We start from the raw sequence: 25,545 nt of genomic DNA, 5'->3' as shown, positions 1-25,545 counted from the left end.
CAGCTTCTGCGGGAGCCGGTTTGTGAACCTGTGAAAACCAGGCTGATATTTAAAAAACCCATTCCTGAGGACAGGTGGGAAGTGATTTTTTATAAGAACCAAACATAACTCTGAGAGTCAACGCTATCATTTCGGATCGAGGAGAATTTCTACAATGCATATGACATGAGGTTATTAAATAAATGTTCCAAAGTGCATAATCACTTTTATAGTCAGGCACAGACCATACGCTTTTTTCTAAGACATTTTTGCAGTATTTTTTTTGGAAGGGAGTCCTGAGAACCACCCTATGCGTTAATTAAAGCAGCTGTTGTTATTCTCATTTACTAGCTAGGGAAACTACGGTTTGGGAAGATTAATGGCTTGCCAACATCAAATGCTAATAAGTGATAGCACCAGATTAAACATGTAATTTTCTGATAATAAATCCCTAGCTAAATAAATGTTTTCCCTAGCTACACTGCGTTGCTATATTCTAAAGTAAGCTTCCAAACATGAAGGGAATTGTGCTTGTCTTCGTTTGGGCAGAAGCACCGCCAAGATCGTTGTACAATGGGAAGGCATTATATCAACTAACATTACAACTGCAGAGGAGAGTCAAAACAGAGCTGCCCCTTCCTCTTTGCTCTGAACATGACTTACTTCTCTGGGCACAGTCTAGACTCATTATTAACGCAGAATATCACCCGATGGCTTGGGGTAATCCCTCACATAGTGTTGAGTGGAAATGCAGCTGAGCGATCCATAATACAGACAGCTGGCTGGCTGTGGAGGCGAGCACTTTTTTCCTCACCATGAATTTATATTAAGAATACTCCATTTTCCAATGCAATAAAATAGCTATACATAACTCTTTCAGTCCAGTCTTGCCAAGCCATAATCCGGACAGAACCCCCTGAGCACACCCCTTCTTTTTTTTTAATATATAAATTTATTTATTATTTTTATTCTTGGCTGCGTTGGGTCTTTGTTGCTGCGCGCGGGCTTCTCTTGCTGTGGAGCACAGGCTCTAGGTGCACGGGCTTCAGTAGTTGTGGCTCGTGGGCTCTAGAGCGCAGGCTCAGTAGTTGTGGTGCACGGGCTTAGTTGCTCTGCGGCATGTGGGATCTTCCCGGACCAGGGCTCGAACCCGTGTCCCCTGCATTGGCAGGCGGATTCTGAACCGCTGCGCCACCAGGGAAGCCCACCCGCCATCTTTCTGGAGCTTCCCCCATGCCCTGTCCTGTCTCCGTAGCTCCATCTCAGGCTGCAATTTTGAAGAGTGATTGTCTCGGTGCAGGGGCCCTGAAAGCTCATCGGCCCCCAGGTTCTCCCACGCCGAGCCGTGATGGTCTGAGCCTGTACTAGGCAGAGGGGCACTGCTATCCTTTATCAGGAGCCTGCTGAGCCTGAAGCCCCTGTTCTCAGGGGGCGTATTCACTCTTGGCTGCAGACTATCCCAGGAGCTCCCAGCCCAGCTTCTGAGCTCTCCTGGGCTTTTGTACTAATAGCTGTTTGGAAACTTTGAGGTGTGCATGCTTTAAAAGCATGTAGAGAGTTTGGGTTTTTAACCTTTCCCCTCCTCACCCCCTTAGAGCATCTGATCAAGAGAGAGGAGAGCTGCGGTTCTCACCCTCTGGTGAGCATCAGTCACTTGCAGAGATTATTTTAAAGGCAAAACAGGCCCATCGTTCAAAATTCAAACATATTAAGGGCAGACTTCCCCTATGGAGGGGTATCTGGCAATCTCTACCAAAAGTACAAAATGTACCTTTGACCCGGCAACTTCACTTCTGGAATTCCCTCCTGCAGATACCCTGGCACATATGAAGTGTATCAATAATCTGATATACTTTTAAAAAATAGTTATTTATTTTATTTATTTATTTTTGGCTGCATTGGGTCTTCGTTGCTGCATGTGGGCTAGTTGCGGCGAGCGGGGGCTACTCTTCGTTGAGGTGCGCAGGCTTCTCATTGCGGTGGCTTCTCTTGCTGTGGAGCACGGGCTCTAGGCGCGTGGGCTTCAGTAGTTGTGGCTCGCAGGCTTCAGTAGTTGTGGCTCCCGGGCTCTAGAGCGCGGGCTCAGTAGTTGTGGCACCCGGGCTTAGTTGCTCCGCGGCATGTGGGATCTTCCTGGACCAGGGCTCGAACCTGTGTCCGCTGCATTGGCAGGCCGATTGTTAACCACTGTGCCACCAGGGAAGCCCCTGGTATACTTTCAAGTTATTCACGGCAGCATTGTTTGTAATAATGAAAAGTGGGAAACAACCCAAGTGTCCACGACTACTCAGGAGACAAGCTGAATAAATATTCTATACAATGAGACACGAAGCAGCGGTAAAAAGAATGAGGCAGTTCTCTATGTAATGATTTGAAGAAATCTCCAATAAGTATCATTGAATGAAGAAAAAAAAAGGCATAGAATAGGGTATACAGTGCACCACTTTGTGTGTGTGTGTAAGGAAAGGGGAAAAAATATAAACAGATATTTGTATTGGCCTTTATTCACACAAAGAAACATGGAGGATAAATAATACACAAATAAAAATGGAATATTAGCTATCTGTTGCTACGAAACAAGTTATGCCAAAACTTAGCAGCTTAAAGCAACATGTATTATCTCACACAGTTTCTGAGGTTGTGGAATCCCCGAGTGGCTCAGCTGGGAGGTTCTGGCTCAGAGTCTCTCAAGAAGCTGCAGTCGAGCTGTCCCCTGGGGCTGCATTGATCTCAAGGCTCGACTGGAGCTGGAGGATCTGCTTCTGAGCTCACTCATGTATTCACTGGCCTCAGTTCCTCCCTGGTGGTTGCCTGAAGGCTTCAGTTCCTCACCATGTGGGCCTCTCCACAGGGTTGCTCCCGACATGGTTTCCCCCAGAGTGAGTGATTCAAGAAGTGAGAGAGAGCTCCCAAGAGAGCAGCCACAGTGTCTCTGATAACGTAACTGGAGAAGTGACATACCATTCTTATTGCCATATGCTGTTGGTCACACAGACCAACAGTGAAGGAGGGACTACACGTGTGTGAATTCAGGAGATGGGGATTGCTGGGGGCCGCCCTGGAGGCGGCCCACTACCCGTTCCTGATGGGAAGTGGAGGTAGGGGATGGGTGGAAGGGCAAGAATAGGAGCCAGACTTCTTAATGTACGTCTTTTCGTATTGTTCTGATTTTTAAACCATGTAAAAACCTTTTACTTATTCTAAAAATAGAATAAACTTTAAACAAAAAAATCTTACAGAAGTACTCCTCTTGCTCACCTTTGACACATTACAGCATTATTTTTAAAGGCTGCACCATGATTCATTTAACCAGTTTCTTATTGGAAGGGCATTTAGGTGGTTCCTAGGCTTTGCTATTACAAACATTATTGCAATGGATATTCGTGTGCCTGTAGTTTTGCGTACAATGTGAAAGCATGTCTGAAAGATAAACATCTAGAAGTGGAATTGCCTAGTTAAAGGGAATGAACATTTACAACTGGATACATATTTTCAAATTGTCCTCCAAGGAGGTTGCATCAATCACCGTAAGATAATCTCTATTTCTGGGGGTCCAGGGTGCCGACTGGGCTTCTAGATGTTTTAAAAGCCCCACAGATGATTCCAGTAAACCACCAGGGGTGAGATGCTGGCACTGGACCCAGAGCTTATGTTCAGAGACCTTCCCAAGTGTCCAGATGATTCTGCACCTCCACCATCATGAACCACATGCTATCGTCTTTCTCTTGGGCTATTACTACATCGTCTGCTAACGGGGTCTCCACAAACCTACTTCCGCCCCCTCCAGCCTATCCTCCCCGACTCAGCCCAAGTCCTCTTTCCAAAATGTGAATCTGCTCACATCACTCCCTCCCTCTGCCTGACATCCTTTAATGCTTCCAAGAGTCTGGATAAGACACAGAATCATTGGTGAGGTTCGCGGGACCTGCCCTGCTGCGTCATCTCATCCACGCTCCCCCAACTCTGAGTACTTTCTTGCAGAACCTCAGTGCCAAGCCAGAAGCTCTCCCCGCACAGGGCTCTGCACAGCCGTTCCTCTGCCTCTCCTTCCTCCGCCACCTCCTCCAGATGTCTTCCTAGACCCCCCCGGCACAGGGCCCAAAGCACCAGGCATCTGCCCCCTCTGGTAACATCACAGCTGTCACTGAACAGTTAGTTATGTGGTTGCTTTGGATCTGTGCCCACCTCCTCACTGGACTACGCTCCCATGGGCTCTGACCTCCAGGGGACCACGGGCTGCCTCTGCCCTCCTCTCTGTGGACCTAACTTAATGCTTGGCCCACAACAGGTCCTCAGCAAATCCCTGCTGAGTACAAGGAAACATTTCCTCAGTTTTCTACTCTGAAAACTGAGGGTAACTAGATCCACCGCCCAGGGGTTTTGTGCAGGTGTTTTAAATCAGAACCCATGTGGTGGGGATGCTGGCGGTCAGCTGGGCGCCCCTTTCTCTCCCACGTGCCAGCCTCGCAGAACGCAATTCATATTTGTTCAGCAAAATGTCCAGTTTCTGCACATCAGGGACATTCCGGTCACTCATAATTAAAGAACTACACGTGGTAACTCCCCGACCACAGGCTCTAGCTGCCCTCCAGTCACCAAGTCTGGAAACCAGCTTGGAGTCAGCTTCTCCCCAGAGCCAAAGGTACTCACACTAGGAAAGCACTTCAGTGGTTCCCCAACAGGCAAAGAGAGCCACCATCCCTGACTCACGATCATGGGGTGCCTTCAGCCTGGGGAGAATAGTGGGCACCCCGCCGAGAATTCATTCATTCAGCAAGTGTTAACGGAGCACTTACTCTGCCAGGCTCTACCCACATTCTCGGGCTGGAAGGGACCCTGGGGATGAAGTGGTCCAACTCCTTCCCTTAGAGTCCAGGAAACTGATGGCCACAGAGAGGAAGTGACTTTCACAAGGCCCCTTATCCTGCAGAGATGATTAGTGTCAGCTGTGCTGGGGGCAGAGGCGTGATTAGATCACAAGTCTATCACCTCCATGTTCCCTGGTCCAGCTGCACATCCAGTGGTCATCCTAGCCCAGCAGGGTCAGCAGAGTCTGCTCAGATAGACTGGTAGATTCTCAGAAGACAAACTAAAATGGTTTTCTCAAGGGAGGCTGGGTCTCTAAATAGTTTAATGTAACTAAATGTTGCAGGTGATTTGTCCCAGCGGCTTCTCCAGGCTCACCTCTCTCCAGTCTCCCTCTCACACTCAGCACTCAGTACTTAGTACTCAGTACTCAATGTTTAGTACTCAGTACTAAGTACACTCAGCTTCCTTCAGTTCACTCTCCGGACCCTGGGCTTGCATGTGCTATTTCCTATGCCTGGAAAGACTGCTCCCCTCCGTTTTAGTCCTTTCGGGCTGCTATGACAAAATACCACAGACCGAGTGGCTTCTAAACAATAGAAATGTATTGCTCACAGTTCTGGAAGCTGGAAGTCTGAGATCAGGGTACCTGCATGGCTGGGTGAGAGCCCTCCTCCGGGTCACAGACTTCCTGTATTCTCACATGGTGGAAGGGGCTGGAGAGCCCTGTGGGCACGAATCCCATTCATAAGGGCTCCACCCTCATGACCTAATCACCTCCCAAAGGCCCCACCTCCTAACACCATCACCTTGGGGGTTAGACTCTCAACATATGAATTTGGGGAGGACACAAACATTCACAGTCCATAACACCCTCCATCTCTGGCTAGCTCCCTCCATCAATCTCCAGGTGTTGGATCAAACATCTCTTTCCCAGGAGACTTTCTCTAGACTAGGTGAGGGTCCCCCTGCCACACGCCCCTGTGACACCTCTTCTTCCCATATCATGACTCTCATCACACAGAATGGATGATCCATCTTTAATATCCTTCCTCCTTGAGAAACTTTAAACACTGCCAGGGCAGAAACGGAACCTGCATCAACCCCAGGGATGCCCAGTGCCCAGCACAATATGACCAGCACAAAAATGCAGGTACATGGTAAATACTTGTGGAGACTGAGAATCAATGAACCAAGAGCTTAAGGAAGTACCTAGACTCAAATCCAGAGACGAGAGTGAGGACGGACTTGATTGGGAACCATCATTTAAGTGAAATGGATGAGAGGAATTAGGAGAAATCCCAGGGTGCAGGAAGAAAACATTTTCCCTGTAAAAGAAGGATCCTCTTTTTTTTACATGTAAGGAGGCAGGTCTACACAATAATTAAACCCTCATCGTGAACGGGGTCTGCGATTTGTGATCGAGGTGAGCAGAAGTTTCAGAACATAGCACAGGTTTTTAGGGCCCGTGTCTAACAGCCCCACACACTGATACAGCCTGCGCTCCTCACATCTGGATTCCACATGCACGTGACTCATGGTGACTCATGCACGTCTGTGGTGCAGTAGTCATGGGGTGATGTGTTCCAAGGACTCGCACCTCTGTGGCGATGACAGACAGCAATCCTGCGTCTGGCGCTCCACGTAGGAGGTTATTAAAACCAACCCCAACCCGAGGGAGAAAGCCACAGTGGCCCCCTGCCAAGAGGGTAACCAAGGCCGAGAGATAGAATTACACCATTTGCTGGCTTTTTAAAGTAGTAAAACTAGGAGCAGCCATTCGTTTGCTAACTCTGTGTAGGCTTTTTCTCAGAGAGACCAGAAGCAGCTGAACTGAGATGTACTTTTAAAGGGCATCTCACACTGGGTAAGAGATCCTGAAGTCAGAAGACCCCAGTTCTAGTCCTGACTCTGTCACTGACCCCCAGGGCCAGCTTGAGGGCACCAGTTTTCTCCCTGTGCCTGTTTCCCACAAAAGAAAGGAAAGATCTTTAAGTTTCCTTCTGTTCCGTTAAACCTCTAATGTGAATATGCGAGGGTAAAGGTGGTCTTTTGCCTTCACTCTCTGTGATGGACTGAATTGTGTTTCCCCTCGAATTAATATGTTGAAGCCCTAACTCCCAATGTGCTGGTATTTGGAGGTGGGGCCTTTGGGAGGTGATTAGGGTTAGTTGAGGTCATGAGGGTGGGGCCCCCATGATGGGATTAGTGCCCTTCTAAGAAGAGACACAAGACAGCTTATTCTCTCTCTATCATGGGAGGACACAGCAAGAAGGCATCCATCCGCAAGCCAAGAGGAGGGTTCTCACCAGAACCTAACCGTACTGGCACCTTGATCTTGGACTTCCAGTCTCCAGAACTGTGAGACAATACATTTCTGCTGTTTAAGCCACCCAGCCTACAGTATTTCATGATGGCAGCCTGATCAGACTTATACACTCCTCTTGCCCTGCTCAGGGTTGCTTCTGTCCTTCAAAGTCAAGCTGGGAGGCATCAGGTGGGAAAAGGCCTTTGCACACCCACCTCTGGTGTCCACAGTAGGAGTATCCCCAACCGAAATTCCCAGTGCCCTATGCTTGTGGCTCAGATCCCCATCAGCACCCTCCACTTGCTAGAAGAAGGTAGTCCCTGGGTTCCTGAGTCTGACTCCTCCCAGGGTGGTCCATCTCTGGAGCCCCACAAGGGGGGCAGGCCTGGCCCTGGGAGTGGGTCTCCAGGCATCAAGGCAAGGATGCTACCTCAGCCCTCTCCTCAGTGTGGGGCAGTCCAGCAGTGGGAAGCAAGACCATAACAAGAGTACCTTAGGGTTTATGGCAATTGACAAGTTTCCCAATGAATGTCTCTCCCTGTGCCACACAGAGACCCTGAGAGAGAGGCAGAAATGATCATTCTCAGTTTACAGATGAACAATCAGATCCAGAGAGGTCAATTCCCTTGCCCAGCATGGGAGCTACAAGATTTAAACCCAGTCTTTGGGCTCTCAGTTCAGTGTTCTTTCTACTCTGCCACGCTGGTTCTAGATCTGGGCACAGACAGCCACAGGGTGAGGTGGGGCCACGAGAGGTCCTAGTGGAGCCTGCCTGCAGTGGGTGGAGCAGAGCTGCTCCCAGCAGGGGGGAGGGGCAGGAAGCTCCCCATGGAGGTGATGCTGGCCCTGGGCTGGGTTTCCGCCAGCAGGGTGGGATAGGGACGTTGTCCTCAGTGGAGACAGGATGGGCTGGAGGTACAGGGCTCACTCAGAGGATAGGGGAGCTGCCCCCCTAAAGAACTGGAGGGAGCAGGGAAGACCTGGGTGGGGCTCAGGAGGGGAGGAAGGGGTTCTCGACCACTGCCAAATCAAGGCACTCGACTGGAAACTGGGGGAGACAGTGGAGAGCCACTGAAGGTTACTGGGCAGGGGTGGACCCTGTGCCAGGTGCCACAGGATGAAAAGACTGGTGGTCTCTGTCCATTCACTCTCTCATTCATTGAACTTTATAGAGCATCTCCTGTGGGCCAGGCCTGGAACTCAGGGTCCGAATAAGAGCCGGTCTCTAACCTCCAGGAGCTCGCAGGGCAGTGGGCTGTGTGTTCCATGCACATCTAGCCTACAGAGTCTTTCCTGGTGCTGGGATGCCCTTGTACGAGGTCTGTCTCAGGGAAATTTCCAGGAGGTAGAGATGGGAGGAGTCCTCTCAGCTGCAGTTTGTAGAAGAGACTCCCCCATTCCTCTCCCCACCTTACCCCCCAGTCTGTGGAACAACCCTCCAAGGCAAGGAAGGCTTCTACAGGCAATCACAGCTTGGGGGCCAGGGGACCTAGAGGAAGGGAGGATGGGCGTCACTCTAGAGGCCAGAGAGCCCAAGGTGCCTGCAGGGGTGTGGGCATAACTGTGTCTACTTCCTTCCTGGGCCCTGGGAAAGTGGGCTTGCTCTCCATGCTTCAGAGAACCTTCCAAAAAGCGAGTGAAGTGTTCTTCAGGACACCTGCTATCAAGGCTCTAAGTGGAGGCTGCCTTTATGAAGGGCCAAAGACACCCTTAGCTCCTGAGCCAGGCCTGGCTGAACCCCAGCTGCCTCCCCATCCACAGCCCAGCATGATTTACAAAAAAGATGCAGTCATGGCATCAGGCTCTTTGTGATCTGGCATAGAGCTGGGAAACATACATCCCAACCCCAGTTAACTACGGCCACACTGAAAACACAGCCCATTATTTCAGGACAGGTCAGCTAGACTGAATCATCCTTGGGCAGACAGAGAGTCTTCAATTAGGGGACGAGCTCAACAGATATGTATGGGTAAAGTGCATCTCTTACATACCACCATTGCCTGAGGATAGGATAATTCTAACCCACCTGATCATCTCACATCTCATATGGACACACCATATATAAATAAATACTTATCAAAATTCACTTCTAACGGCATTGTTGAACATTTACTCATGTGGATGATATCACTGTATCATTAGTTACAAACACTATAAATGAGAAAATGGGCAACATTTTAAAGTGTCAGTGGCCATAACAGATGTGGACGTAGGGAGGGAGGGAGACGGGCACACGATTATAAGGAGAAGGAGTAGCATTTGTCTGGAAGGGCCCTGAGAATTTCGTAGAAGTCCTGCAACTATCTTATGGTCAGCTCTTGGTCATCACAGTAATGGGGAGGACCAAAGAAAGGCATGAATAATCTAAGATGATGAGAATTAAAACAAACCAGTTAAAAAGTGTGCTTCTGGCTTTGTCCTGCAGTCAAAGGTAGATGCAATTCGACACACCCACCCTCTTTCTGCACCCCGATACCCAGCCCGTCCCTGTGCTGGTGGTGCTGGCCATGTTGGCCAGAGCAGCGGGCTGGGAGGCAGCTGGGCAGGCAGCCACAAGCAAGCCATAAGACTCAAGACTCTATCCCAAATGGGGGAAACATTTTCTCGCAGGCTGCATAGTTAGAGAGGCACACCCAGCTGTGCAATCAGCTCACCTGCCCAAGTGAACAGACGATATAAAAAGGTGGACACGTTGTGGCCACAATTGTATCAGGGGTCAGGGAAGTCGGCCCTATAACCAGAAAGACCAGCAGGACAGACGAGGTACATTACAATCCTTTCCCTCCACTTTTGATCCCTTCTCTCAAAATGACTATTTTTTAATCTTTATCTAGGCCAACTTGGAAACAGGATTGCAGGGCAGAAGACACAGCATTCTTGAGTGAAGAAGAGAAGAATATCTGGGAGTCGTTTTTTTTTTTTTTTAAAGTCATGGAGACAGGAATTGGGACCAGCTGCAGGGAAGTATGTACCCAGGAAACATCACCATCTGCTGCCAGATTATCCGGATTGGGGATGAGGGTCTCAGCAGCTTCCCCTTCTCCCAGAACTGACTTTGGAGTCACATAGCCCAGAGTTTGAACCCATCACTTAATAGCTGGTAACCTTAGGCTCTTTACTTAATCTGAGCTGCAGTTACCTCATCGGAAGATGGGGATTCCACGGGGCTGCGGCCGGACAAAGCATGTGCTCAGCACAGAGCCCCGCCTGAAGTCCCCAGTCAGTAATGCATCCGCATTATTATAACTCGTGCCAGCTCCAAAATGACCACGAGGCAGACAGGAATAGCAAACAGCCGTCTCAGGCAGTGGGGAAAGGAGCTCGGGGCAGGGGGAGAAAGCAGCCACCAGCGCTGAAATCTCTGGGAGAGGCCTTCACACACTTTCACCCACGAAAACCGGGGTGTGGACACACCGGTGGCCCCTGTCCTCAGTGCCCCCCACTCACGATCGCTTGTACCAAGTCCCGCTCGTCCAACCTCAGAACACTCACTGGCACAGGTCTTGCCATCACTGCGGAGCACGTGTTCCTCGGGACACTGGCAGGCGAAAGATCTGTCGGTGTTGACGCAGGAGTATTCGCAACCGTGGTCGCTCAGCAAACAATAATCCACTCCTGCAAAACCCAACAGCCCGTTGAGATGTCCTCGAGGCTCCTGGGCTACTGAGGATGGGAATCAAGTGACCGTTCGTGCTTACCCCACCCCCCCACCTCCGCCCCAGGTTCTGCACCGGGAAGGCACGCAGTCCCCAGGAGACACCCCTACGCTCTCCGGGGGGGCAAAAGCAGGGGACAGAGGGGGCCTGCTGTCCTCTGCAGTCGTCACATTTTTCACGCCTGTTGCAGAAACCTTTCCCTGTAAGAGAAGCACGAAGGGACTCACGGGAGCAGGTCTTGAGGTCCTCGTTGATGAGGAAGCCTTCCGAGCACTGGCACACGAAGGAGTCCTCGGTGTTGAGGCACAGCTGCTCACAGCCGTGGTCCTGCTCGGCGCAGTGATCCACCCCTGAGGCAATCACACACGGAAGAGACCGTAACCAAGGGCGCTGCGCCCACCAGCGAGGGGGCATCAAAAAACAAAACCACCTCCCAGGAATCCCCTGCTGGGCTACTTCACTTCAAAAAGAGTGACGTGGAAGGTTTCATTCTACCCTGTGCCACGGCCTTGTTTGTTTTCCTTCGCATTTCTTTGAGGAGTAACGTGCATACGACTCCTGTCATGGGTGGTAATGACAGCAGCCCTCTGTGCCAGGCCTGGGCACGCATCACCTGCAATCCCGGGGCAACGCTGAGAGCGGGTGCCATCCCCATTGTCACAGAGAGGAGAGCCAGCCTCAGGAAAGTCGAGCTGCTGAGCCCACAGCCCGCAGCTGACAGAACAGTGCATCAGAATGAGGGCTCCGCACCCAACTACTTGGGCTCAAATCCCACGTTCACCGCTTCCCAGCCGCGGGATGCTGGGCCGTCATTTGGCCTCTCTGCCGTCATCTCATGACTTGAGAAATGGGGTTGACGATTACTTTCTTAGAGGAACGTGGTGAGAGGAGTTGATTCATCTATAGCCCTCAGAACAGTAGCTGGCATACAGTAATTACTTCCTGAACGCTTATTATTACTAGTACATTGCTGGGGAAGAATTGTGTAGTTTCTTGACATCTGAAAATGAAAAAGTGTTGTTACCCCCCATAACCAGGACACCCAGATTCAGAAAACAAACCAAAGCCAAGGCCTGCATGCATGGCCGATCCTGGCACCGGGGCCCTGAGCAGCTGGCCCCGCTAGGATAACAGACACACAGCTGCGGTGAACGGCTCCCACAAGACAGCCCTGCAGGCTGCCTCCCAGATTTCCTTGATGGAGGAAACGCACTCCCAGAGACTGGAGAGACACTGGAGGCCTTGTGCAGGGCCATCGGGTGGGCCTCTTTGACTCCCACAGGGCCTGGGACTGGTGCCTTCTGGAACATTCCACCAGTGGATCTGCCTACTGCAAACACTTGCAGGATCTCAGGAGCCAGAGGCCTGTATTCACATCTCAGTTATACCATTTACCAGTCACGTGACCCCCGGGAAACTTAATCTTTTTGTGCCACAGTTTCCCCATCTTTAAATAGGGATAAGAATGTCGATGCCTCATAAGGCTCCGGTGCAGGTAAAGTGAGCGAGTGCCTGGAAAGTGCTCACGGCCGTGCCTGCACAGAGCAGGTGCCTTGTAAGGGCTTCCTGTCACGACGGCCTGGGGGCTTCCTGAGCCCCCATGGGGAAGAGGATACCATGCCTTTCTCTGGGGACCCCTGGGAAGAAATGGCTTGGTTTATACCTTCTTGAAGCTGACTAGACGGTCCTTCTTACTAGATCCCAGAGAGAAAGGATGGTTCAATCTCTTTTGGCCGCACCTCTGAGTGCTTCTAGGCTCCCCCAAGGCATGCTGGGAGGGAGAGGCAGGTCATGGCCCCTGGGGCTCTAGGTGGGCTCATCCAGGTCATGCCAAGCCTGCCCTGGGACACCTGCCAGAGCTGTCGGCTGGCAGACCCCGCACTCCTGGAAGAAGGCAGACTGTACACAGATCCATCTTCCCCAGGGCACCTTCTTGAAGAGTGGAAGGACTCTTGCTCACCACTGGCTTCTCATAAGGACTCAGAGACTTCCAGAGGCAAATGCAGAGCAGTGCCAACTTTCTGGTTCAAAACTTCTTTGACTTCCGAGATCGATCCTTAGAAAGCCTAATTGAGGCACTTTGTGCACTAGCTTTCCTGAGGACTGCTCTCTATCTAATACTTCATCTGTGAAACTTCCCCTCCGGGCAGTTTAAGGTCCAAATGCTGAACAGCTGCACTATTCTCATTCACAATCTATCTCTGTCCCCAAAGCTGGAGCAGATGTGCGGCTTGCTGGGTGGAAAGCGACACAAAGGGCCCCTTCTGTGCTGGTCACGTCACTGCACCCCTCTCCAGCACACCAGGGTCACAGGCATCCACCGCAGTGTCATGCGCCCCCCACCCCCGCTGGCCTGGACCAGTGGAGACTGTGCCTCATAAAAAACGACGGAGCCATCCAGCTGGCAAAGCCTGCACGTTTCCGTGCATTTACATCACCAAATGGAGCTTTGTTGTGCCTCTTACAAAAGAAAATTAAGAAAAGTCTTCATAAAAGAAAAGTCTTCATGTTTCTCAGCTCTGCCCTCAGATCAGCTCTGTGGTAGCCCAAGTGCTCTCTGAGGTCTGTCTCCTCCGTCCCATTGTCTCACCCCGGGGCCAGCACTGGTTACTCTGCCAGGCTCCATGACAATAATGAACTATTATCTTTAACTGTATGTTTTCCTTGTGCCAGGCACAGTGCTAAGAGACTGAAATGGTCCTGATTATTCCCTTTAACAACTCTAGGAGACCAATACTATTATTATCTTCACTTTTTTAAACAGATGGGGAAGTCAAAGCTTGGAGAACTTAAATAACTTGCCTGGGGTCACACGTCTAGTATGTGGTACTAAACAATCCAACCTCTGAGGTAGGTGGCATGAATAGTCCCATTTTACAGGTGATGAAACTGAGGCCAGGAACGTAAAGCCTGTCGGACCGTCAAGCCTGTCGGACCGTCAGGCTCACTGGAAACCCAGAGGCCTCAAAAGTGACTGGCTGCTAGCGAGCCTGGGGGCCTGTGTGTGAACCTGGCCTTCCCATCAGAGCCCCTGCCCCGTGCACACTCACGGCTGCAGGTCTTGCCGTTGGGGTCCAGGGTGTAGCCCCGGTGGCAGCGGCAGTAGTAGCCCTCCTCCGTGTTGATGCATTCATGCTCGCAGCCCGGCTTGTTCAGTGCACAGTAGTTGATCCCTGAGGGGAGAAAGGGCAGACCCTACTTCAGGCTCGGGGCTTCTCCAAGGGCTGATGTCAGCCCATCACAGTAAATATACAGTAAGTAAGATGCTCTATAGCAGGGGTCCCTAACCCCCAGGCCACAGACCAGTACCGGTCCGTGGCCTGTTAGGAACCAGGCCGCACAGCAGGAGGTGAGCGCCGGGCGAGCGAGTGAAGCTTCATCTATATTTACAGCTGCTCCCATCACTCGCATTACCGCCTGAGCTCCGCCTCCTGTCCGCAGTATGGTGAGTTGTATAATTATTTTATTATGTACTACAATGTGATAATAATAGAAATAAAGTGCACAATAAATGTAATGCGCTTGAATCATCCCGAAACCATCCCCCTCCACCCCACCACCCCCAAGCCCGTGGAAAAATTGTCTTCCACAAAACCGGTCCCTGGTGCCAAAAAGCTTAGGGACCACTCCTCTATAGGATGGAGACAACAGCTCCTGCTCTCCATGTGCTTGTTTGAAACAGAACCTGGCACCTGCAGCGAACCTTCGCATTCTCCAGCATAGGTCTCTTCCCCATTTGATGGCCAAAAAGCTGGTGAAATGGGTTGAGCGCCATAGTTCCCAGCCCATCTCCCCCCAAGAAAGATGGAAAAGCTGGGAAAATTCAGTCTCTTCTTACAGTTAACCTGATAACTAGGGCTCAAAACATGTAGGGAGCTGCTGTTGGCAGTGACATCTGACAGTGACATGGGACAGCACAAGACAGAATACACAACAGCTGATCTTACAAGATACCCAGCTATTTAGGAGAGGCAGGAAAAGGCAGTTGCATTAAGAAGGATCCAATGCTCAACCTGGCTCTGGGTGAGAGCATAACAGCAAAGGTATCAAGAAACTGGAGAAGACGCATCTCTGATGCCGGCCCAGGTAGTTGCGGCTCTGTCCTATGGTAACATTCACCCCCATCCTAGCTGTGCTTCTGCCAGCAGAGGGAAGCAGCAGCACAACCAGCAGCCAATTAGCAGTTTCATTTTCTGGTAGAAAATGCTAAAACCACAAGATAGGCCACTCCCCCCCACCCCCGTTTCCACCCCCCCCCCCCTCCCCGCCCCGCAACTCACACACACCAGAGAAGGTAATGGGAGAGATGGAGAAGTATAACGGGAAATAAAATAAGCTTGTGGAGGGCCTCTATGAGACTGGTGTTGTGAGAAATGGTCACCAGCAACCTCAGGGGCTGAGCTGGATCCATTTAACTGCATTGTTCTTTTTCCTGGGGATGTGGCAGACATTGTTGGTTGCCTTGCCAGCAACTATTACCCTGTCTTCTTGAAACCAGAATCCTGACCCCCAAGGCATGAGTCATGAGTTGTCTAAGCCAGCCTGGCAACCATGTTTTCCTGTGTCAGTGATTGGTCTAGAGCTGGGCATATGCCTAGTTCTCGCCAATGAGACATAGGAGGAATTTATTGGGGCCCCTAGGAAAGATTTCCCTTCCTGAAAAGACAAAGATGTATGAAAAGAAATGAAAGGAAACCCACACCCGAGGGACCTCAGACTATCCCTTAAAGGGTCCATGATGTGCCCTCCCATGTGACTGGTGGGTGGAACTTTCCACATGCACAGAGCACGGGCAGAAGTAGGTGCAGACCGAGCACAGGGAGAGAACTCCCACGACACGCAGGGGCTGACCTAAGAGGAGAGATCCCACCACGAGGGTCACGGACCCCTTGGCACTCTCTCTGTACCTCATCCCTTCTGCAGGACAGAGGCAGAATATTGTTAGCTGTGTGCGATTTCTCAGTTCATCAACAGCCTTACCTGTGCAGAACAGACTGAACGCCAGGAAACAAGTAAAGAGCTTCAGTGAAGAAGAACAGGCCCGGCAATAAAACTCCGGCCACAGACAGACAGACAAACAAAAAGCCAAGCAAACAGACACAGAACACAAAGGGTCCCACAGTTTGTGGCCACATAGTGTAGGGCCTGCAAATCCTACACTTCATTACACCATCAGAGAAAAGTGAAATTATCTTCAGTAAACACTGTTTTTAAAAGCCAGCATTCAGCCACTATGGAAAACAGTATAGAGGTTCCTCAAAAAAATTAAACATAGAATTACATGTGATCCAGCAATTCCACTTCTGGGTTTATACCCAAAAGAACTGAAAGCAGGGACTTGAACAGATACTTGTATATCCATGTTCATAGCAGCATTATTCACAAAGGCCAAAAGATGGAAGCAACCCAGGTGCCTATTGACGGATGAATGGATAAACAAAGCGTGGTATATACATAATGTGGAATTTTTTTTTTTTTTTTGCAGAATTTTATTTCGAAAAAAATTTTTAATAGATCTTTATTGGAGTATAATTGCTTCACAATACTGTGTTAGTTTCTGTTGCACAACAAAGCGAATCAGCCATATGCATACACATGTCCCCATATCCCCTCCCTCTTGAACCTCCCTCCCATCCTCCCTATCCCACCCCTCTAGGTCATCCCAAAGCACCGAGCCGATCTCCCTGTGCTATGCTGCTGCTTCCCACCAGCCAACTATTTTACATTCGGTAGTGTATACATGTCGATGCTACTCTCACTTCGCCCCAGCTTCGCCCTCCCACCCCATGTCCTCAAGTCCATTCTCTACGTCTACCTCTTTATTCCTGTCTTGTAACTAGGTTCATCAGTACCAATTTTCCTTTTTTTTTTAAGATTCCATATATATGCGTTAGCATACGGTATTTGTTTCTCTCTTTCTGACTTACTTCACTCTGTATGACAGTCTCTAGGTCCATCCACCTCACTACAAATAACTCAATTTCGTTTCTTTTTATGGCTGAGTAATATTCCATTGTATATATATGTGCCACATCTTCTTTATCCATTCATCTGTTGATGAACACTTAGGTTGCTTCCATGTCCTGGCTATTGTAAATAGAGCGGCAATGAACATTGTGGTGCATGTCTCTTTTTGAATTATGGTTTTCTCAGGGTATATGCCCAGTAGTGGGTCATATGGTAGTTCTATTTTTAGTTTTTTAACCTCCATACTGTTTTCCACAGTGGTTGTATCAATTTACATTCCCACCAACAGTGCAGGAGGGTTCCCTTTTCACCACACCCTTTCCAGCATTTATTGTTTCTAGCTTTTTTGATAATGGCCACTCCCACTGGCATGAGGTGATACCTCATTGTAGTTTCGATTTGCATTTCTCTAATAATTAGTGATGTTGAGCATCTTTTCATGTGCCTCTTGGCCATCTGTATGTCTTCCTTGGTGAAACGTCTATTTAGGTCTTCAGCCCATTTTTTAACTGGATTGTTTTTTTGATATTGAGCTCCATGAGCTATTTGTATATTTTGGAGATTAATCCTTTGTCTGTTGTTTCATTTGCAAATATTTTCTCCCATGCTGAGGGTTGTCTTTTTGTCTTGTTTATGGTTTCCTTTGCTGTGCAAAAGCTTTTAAGTTTAATTAAGTCCCATTTGTTTATTTTTGTTTTTATTTCTGTTATATAATGTGGAATATTATTTAGCCTTAAAAAGGAAGGAAATTCTGACATATGCCACACATGGATCAACCTTGAAGACATTACGGTAAGTGAAACAAGCCAGTCACAGAAGGACAAATATTGTAAGATTCCACTTATATGAGGTTCCTAGAGTAGGCAAAGTCATAGAGATGGAAAATAGGATGGGGGGTTGTCAGGGGCTGGGGGGAGAGAGAATCGGTACAGAGTTTCAGTTCGGAGAGATGATAAAGTTCTGGAGCTGGATGGTGGTGATGGTTGTACAACAACATGAATGTCCTTAATGCCACTGAACTGTACCTGTAAAAATGGTTACAATGGTAAATTTTGTTATGTATATTTTAACACAATTTTTTATTTTTTATTTTTTATTTTTATTTTTATTTTTTTTGAAATTTCATGTAATGTCTGAAACATTTATATTAACATATTTCCATACATATTTCCATACAAATACAAATATAAGATTTTTAGAAATTTCATGTAATGTCTGAAACATTTATATTAACATATTTCCATACATATTTCCATACAAATACAAATATAAGATTTTTAGAAATTTCATGTAATGTCTGAAACATTTATATTAACATATTTCCATACAAATAACCCAATGAAAGTTTAGTATTAGTTGTTTTGTTTGTTTTTTTATACTGCAGGTTCTTATTAGGCATCAGTTTTATACACATCAGTGTATACATGTCAATCCCAATCGCCCAATTCAGCACACCACCATCCCCACCTCACCGCAGTTTTCCCCCCTTGGTGTCCATATGTCCATTCTCTACATCTGTGTCTCAACTTCTGCCCTGCAAACTGGCTCATCTGTACCATTTTTCTAGGTTCCACATACATGCATTAATATACGATATTTGTTTTTCTCTTTCTGACTTACTTCACTCTGTATGACAGTCTCTAGATCCATCCACGTCTCAACAAATGACTCAATTTCGTTCCTTTTTATGGCTGAGTAATATTCCATTGTATATATGTACCACAACTTCTTTATCCATTCGTCTGCTGATGGGCATTTAGGTTGCTTCCATGACCTGGCTATTGTAAATAGTGCTGCAATGAACATTCGGGTGCATGTGTCTTTTTGAATTACGGTTTTCTCTGGGTATATGCCCAGTAGTGGGATTGCTGGGTCATATGGTAATTCTATTTTTAGTTTTTTAAGGAACCTCCATATTGTTCTCCATAGTGGCTGTATCAATTTACATTCCCACCAACAGTGCAAGAGGGTTCCCTTTTCTCCACATCCTCTCCAGCATTTGTTGTTTGTAGATTTTCTGATGATGCCCATTCTAACCGGAGTGAGGTGATACCTCATTGTAGTTTTGATTTGCATTTCTCTAATAATTAGTGATGTTGAGCATCTTTTCATGTGCTTCGTGGCCGTCTGTATGTCTTCTTTGGAGAAATGTCTATTTAGGTCTTCTGCCCATTTTTGGATTGGGGTGTTTGTTTCTTTGATATTGAGCTGAATGAGCTGTTTATATATTTTGGAGATTAATCCTTTGTCCGTTGATTCATTTGCAAATATTTTCTCCCATTCTGAGGGTTGTCTTTTCGTCTTGTTTATGGTTTCCTTTGCTGTGCAAAAGCTTTGAAGTTTCATTAGGTCCCACTTGTTTAGTTTTGTTTTTATTTCCATTACTCGAGGAGGTGGATCAAAAAAGATCTTGCTGTGATTTATGTCAAAGAGTTAACACAATTTTTTAAAGGGCCAACATTGTCTTTAAGAAAGATTTACACACAATAATTAAATTAAAAAACATGAAGGTTCTTAAAGAGGTTATCACTCAGCTATCTGGCAAACAGCAATTTTAAAATGCCTCTTCTCCAAATGGTAGTTTACAGCAGAGGTTTAACTGTAGATCTTTGCCTTCTTTACGTGCTTCAGTCACAATTCTTCACATGTTATTTAGTCATTCACACATTTATTCATTCAATCTGTATTTATTGACTACCCACTATGCCCCCCACATCTGGTCCAGTCTCCTCCCTAACTGTGATGAGCTATACATGGGCCAGGCTTGGGTGTAGGTTTATCTGGCAAAGCCTGGAGTGTCCAATAACCCTGCGAGGTCAGATGGCAGGACTGTCAGATGACCAATTAAACAGCGCTTATGAGTGCCAACTCGCAAAGGAGCTAGAGACCTCACTGAGAAGATGAGAAATAAAAACATGAAAGATTAGTGACCCAGACAGTAAATTGTAATGCCAACTGAGTGGCACAGAGAGTAAGTTTTAGAAAAATTGGACAGGCTACAAAATGTTAAAGCAGAAAGTCGTGTGCCTTCAGTTTGGGAAATCGGGGTCCAGAGAAGCAAAGCAGCCTGTCCAAGGTCACACGGCCAGCATGAGCGACACTGCCAAGACCAGCCTTCGCGTCCCCCGGCTCAAACTGTGGCCCCCGCCCCAGCTGTTTAGAATGTGATGTCTCCAGGACTTCCCTAGCGGTCCAGTGGCTAAGACTCCACACTCCCAATGCAGGGGGCACGGGTTCAATCCTTGGTTGGGGAACTAAGGTCCCGCATGCCGCATGACGCGGCCAAAAAAAAAAAGAATGTGATGTCTCAGCCATGGTGCCAGTGTGAGCAATCCTGGAGTCCAGCAAGCGGGTCCCACCCACCTCTGATTCCACCCTGGGGCCCCCGCCTAGACCGCCAGTTCCGGTCTCTGTGTCGCTGCCTTAATAATTTATGCTTTAAGTCGATGACAGCACTTTCCAGAAAAAGAAATTATGCCTGGATGAGGAGGAAGAACAAATCCTGGCCAAGACTGTTTTCTTCAGTAGGATTCTGCCTTGAACTTTTTTTTTTTTCCAATTTAACTGGATGACATCAAATTCCTTTGAAAAATAGATTTCTTATTAGAATTGAAAATAGCCCACATCCATCAACTGCCGATTAAATGTGAATGGCTGTACCCTGCGCTTGAGATCTTTAATGCTCTCAGTATCCTCAGACTCCTAATAACAACCTCCAGATTTTAAGCCCCATTTCTCTGCTTCCCGATTCCATGTAATGCTCCAGAGAGAGAGTGAGCGCTCACTTTCCGTTCTGCCCTAACCGCCGGCGTGTGCGCATTAGGGCGAGGTGGCTCTCAAGAGGGACCTCGGGAGTCGAGGGCTGGGTTTGTAGCAAGGACAATGGAAAAAGTAATGATGAGGCAGGATGCTGGGAGAAGGGCTGATGAGGACATTGGGTTTTAAAAACAAATTCCATTTTTCTTGGATGAAAAGTAGGGCACCTGGCTAAAGAGGAAATGGAGCTATCACTGAATACATATGAATGAGCGTTAGGGACTCGGGCTGGGTCGCAGCCTGAGACTGGCCATCTGTGGGCAATGGTCACACTACTCCCAAATGGTCACTTGCTCTGCACTCGTCCTTCTGTTCTTGGCCTGTCTCCTCCCTTGATAACTGTGCAGTCCATGCCTTGGACTCTTCTCTTACTCCAAGTGCCTCTCCAGGCAGGATGTGGAGGGAGGGGCAGAGGGCGAGGGACTCCTAGACGATTGTAAGAGATGCAGAGCTTCAAGCCAGTTCCCCTGCACTGATGGCCACACGCCCAGCTCGCTTCCTTCTCCCTCCAAAAGCGACACACAGTGAAGCCTGCAACTCCAATGAGTGTCTGAGTTGAACCAGATCTAATTATCCCCCATGTAAGAGATTTGGGTTCACAAAGGAGTCCAATGGTGAGTGCTTTTCCCTGGGTGAAGTCAGCCACTGACACTCTCACCCCTAGAAAAAGGTGTAAATAGCACAGAGAGGAGTGGCCAGGCTGGCCTTTCCCACGTACTGCATGCATGTGTGGTCTAATGGAAAACAGTTAGATGTGTCCATCTAATTGTTTTCACATTCCGAATGCTCTCAGTTAAAATTCCCGTCCGATGCTTGAATGTTTCCAGGGTTTGCATCCAGGCAAGGTGGTGGGAATCATTTTTTATAAGAGAGGCTCAGTTTCAAAATATGGGCTCTGCCACCCTCCGCCACCCGTACAAGGTTTAACACGAATTAGAGTGAGCGTGTGAGTTAACATGTGCTGTAAGCAGACTGTAGCTTGTGGACTCAATTCTATAAACCACAAAGCTTTTCAAAAAAAGATATATGGTAAAACTTTTGAAAATCCGGTCCTGTGATGCAGAACGCTGCTGTACTTATCAGCAGGAAGAAGTGGATGAAGGGACACATAAGAGAATATGTCCCTTAATGGGAGTTCCAGAGAGTTCTGGGCATGACACTGTTGGGAGAACGTGTACAATTCAGCGTGCGTATGTGTGGACTAACTTCGGGAATGCTTTTTGAGAAAACACTTGCATGCCTTAAAAGGGCCATCTTTCTAACAAGGTAGAGTAATTCAGACGATAGTCGCCATTTCTCCAGGATGATGAATCTCAGAGATCCATTTGCTCATTCATTCATTCACTAAATATTGTGTCACACCAGCATGCGCCAAACACTGAGGTGATGAGGATTCACGAGCGAGAATAAGAGAAGAACTTCTGTCCTTGTAGACCTTGCATTCTAGCAGCCTCTCAGGGACAGATCTCTTAAAGAGATCCCACTGGGGGTCCGTGCTCTAGATCCCCAGTCAAGCCCTCTGAGGTGCTAGACGACAGTATCTGAGTCACTCAGCACATCCTTAATATCATCCTGCTGATACCATGTACCTCTTGAATGCTGCAGGGATGCCCCAGAGTCTTCTATTTTTCCTTCCTTCATAACAAAGAGGAAAGAGCTGCAACTTCCCCTTTCTTAGCAGCCATCAAGTGTCTCATCTTGTAGGACTGGAAGAAACCAGCTCCTTTTCCCTCCAACTCTGGATCCAGCCTTTTCTTTCTCAAAGTCCCAAATACTTGTTGCAGGTTGGGGGCGGGGGGGGGGGGGCGGTAAAAGAAGGGAGGATGTACCCTCATTTCAAATAGGTGGGAGCTTCAGCTTGGGCCTCGATTTCACTAAATGAATCTGATGGGCAGACCCAGTCTATGCGGTCTCTAAAAATTATCCCCATCACAGGATCAGGTGAGACAAAAGGTAAAATAAAAGGCAGAATACTGTTAGCAAACACAAATGCTGAGTACAAGTGCACCTGGTTGAGACTTGCAAGGGAAAGGAAAACCAACAGGGCCATCTGAGGAACAAGCCCTTCTTCAAGGCCCAGTGCAACTTACTTCTGCAGGTTTTCTGATCTGGATTCAGGGTAAAGCCTTTTAAGCAGTGGCAGGAATAGGAATCATCTGTGTTAACACACTCGTGCTGGCATCCATGGTTAGGTGAGGCACAGTAGTCTATCTCTGAAAAGAAAGAAAACTCAGAATGATGAACAGAACTAGAAATCTAGCATAGAAAAGTCAAAGGATTTGCAGTCTTAACTTTTCCTAAACGAATACATTCCCATGACCTCAAACACTCATGCCACAGAGGGATCTCTCAGTGAAGGTATTTCCATGTTTAGGGATACAGCCTCCCAGGAAGAGAACTTTCTTGACATGTTACAAAATGTTTATGCTTTGTGAAGATGCTTACTTTGTCTTGGTTCATGTCAGAGCCACTAAAATGAAAGTGTGTGACTGGGTGTCGGTTGTTGTGCCACAGGCTGGGAAGAGAGAGCTTAGCTGAATATTTTACTGAACTTACGCAATTAAAATAATGAAATCTTCCCAAAGTCAGACTTTAAACCACTTAACTGAGTGAAACACTGAGCCAAATAGGATAAAAATGATATCCTGGGAAAAAGAAGGCCTGGGAGTGAAAGGCATATTTCGAGGGCAAAACACCTCCCCTGTTACGTCACTGGCCTCATCTACACTTAAATCATCTCAAGGCTTCACAGTCAGGGAATGTGATCTCTAGGTACACATTAATTTAAACCAAAATATTCAGAAACAAAGGTCACATGGAATTTTTAATAGTGAAATTTTACTTGTATAAGTATTTTTTAGATATGGATAAGGACTGTTCTACTGACAGGTCTGCACCAAGTACTTTGCTGTAGTGGAACTTGGGTGCATTGTCTAAAATGGCTTGAAATAAGTGGCCACTGATGGGGTCTTAGAAGGTGTCTTTTTGTTTTAATGAGGATTTTTATTGTTTTAAGGAATATATGAACTACATCTATCATTTTCCTAATGAAGCATTTGGTATAAATGAGTTTTCCCAGCCTGTACCAAAGGAAACAAAACGAGTAAGAGAAAGGCGTACAATATTCTCAAAAGAAAAAACATTGAGAAAATGCCAATTCTTCCGAATTTAAAGTCATGGAAAATTTTAAACATATATAAACAAATGAACTGAGTAGTATAATAAATCCACGTGCATATCACTCGGCTTCAAGAGAATCAATCTACAGCTGACCTTGTTTCCTGTATACTCCCATCCCCCATGCTAAGATGCCATATTACTTGAAAGCAAACCCCAGATGTTATATCATTTTGTCCATAAATATTTCATAATGTATCCTTAAAGGACTGGAACTCTTTAAAAAATATAACTGCAATACCACAATCACATATAAAGGTATTTAAAGAGACTTTTTATTTGGAAATGATTTTAAACTTACAAAAGTTGCAAACATAAAAATACAAGTAGATAGGTACAAGAAACACCTATATACGCTCTACCCAGATTTATCTATTGTTAACATTTTATCCCATTTGCTTTATCATTTGCTTATCTCTCTGAATTATTTGAGGGTAAATTACATATATCACCATCCTTTTTCCTTAAACACAGTGTGTGCTTCCTAAGAGGAGGGATATTCTCTTATATAACCACAGTGTAGCCATAACTTCATAAATTTACATTTATGCAAGACTTTTGTTTAATCTACCATCCATATTCTAGTCTTCTAAATTGATCTAATAATGTTCTTTGTAGCATTTTTCATCCTCTAGTACAGAACCCAATAGAGGGTCAGAGATTATACTTAATATTCATGTATGCTTAGCTTCCTTTAATATGGAACCATGCTGTCTAACGTGGCCATTTAAATTAAAATGGAATGGAAACAACCTAAACGTCCATCAACAGATGAATGGATAAAGAAGGTGTGATGTGTGTGTGTGTGTGTATATATATGTACACACACAGTATGAAATGTTATTCAGCCATAAAAAAGAATGAAATAATGGAATTTGCAGCAACATGCATGAACCTAGAGATTATCATACTAAGTGAAGTAAGTCAGAAAGAGAAAGACAAATACCATATGATGTCACTTATATGTGGAATCTAAAATATGACACAAATGAACATATCTATGAAACAGAAACAGACTCACAGACATAGAGAACAGACTTGTGGTTGCCAAGGGGGAGGGGAGGTGGGGAGGGAAGGATTGGGAGTTTGGGATTAGCAGATGCAAACTAGTATATATAGGATGGAAAGCAACAATGTCCTACTTCATAGCACAGGGAACTATATTCAATATCCTGTGATAAACCACAATGGAAAAGAATATGAAAAAGAACGTGTTGATATATATGTATAACTGAATCACTTTGCTGTACAGCAGAAATTAAATACAACATTGTAAATCGACTATACTTCAATAAAATTTTTTAAAAAATTAAAATAGATTAAAAGTAAATAAAATTTAAAATGCAGTTCCTCAGTTGCACTGGCCACACCTTAAGTGCTCAGTAGCCACAGTAGCTCCTGACTCCTATGTTGTATGTGGCAGATACAGAGCATTTTCACTATCACAGAGTGTTCTATCCAGTAGCAACAGTCTAGAAACACTTCCACAGCCTCTCTTTGTGTTTTATGACATTAACATTTTAAAATAAAACAGTCTCCCCTGCTCATTTTTAGTTTTATTGATGTACAACTGACAAAAACCAAATTGCACACATTTAAGATGGACATTTGATGTTTTGACATACGTACGTGCCCATGAAACTATCACCACAACCGAGATAACTTACGCATTTCCCTCAGATGTTTCCTCAAGACACTTTCTAATTCATTCTTTCCTACTCCCTCTGCCCCCAAATAATCGTTAATCTCCTGTCAAGATAAATTAGTTTGCATTTTCTAGAATTTCACATAAATGGAATCATACAGTTGTGTTCTTTTTGGTCTGGCTTCTTTCAT

General features: G+C 46.7%; 1 protein-coding gene across 3 annotated transcripts in view; it reads right to left on the bottom strand.

Moving 5' to 3' along the window:
- MATN2 (matrilin 2) overlaps positions 1-25,545 on the bottom strand; it is a 153,429-nt gene that overhangs the window by 16,317 nt on the left and 111,567 nt on the right. For all 3 annotated transcript variants that reach the window (XM_068526259.1, XM_068526258.1, XM_068526257.1), the window contains exons 7-10: positions 22,623-22,745; positions 13,800-13,922; positions 10,977-11,099; positions 10,586-10,708 (exon numbers count right to left, since the gene is read on the bottom strand). In XM_068526259.1, coding sequence (XP_068382360.1) covers positions 10,586-10,708; positions 10,977-11,099; positions 13,800-13,922; positions 22,623-22,745 — 492 coding nt within the window. The remainder of the gene's footprint in view (positions 1-10,585; positions 10,709-10,976; positions 11,100-13,799; positions 13,923-22,622; positions 22,746-25,545) is intronic.

This window comes from Eschrichtius robustus, chromosome 17, assembly GCF_028021215.1.
Source record: "Eschrichtius robustus isolate mEscRob2 chromosome 17, mEscRob2.pri, whole genome shotgun sequence".
NCBI lineage: Eukaryota > Metazoa > Chordata > Mammalia > Artiodactyla > Eschrichtiidae > Eschrichtius > Eschrichtius robustus.
The sequence above is the reverse complement of the archived record's forward strand: the minus strand, read 5'-3'. Positions and strand labels throughout refer to the sequence as shown.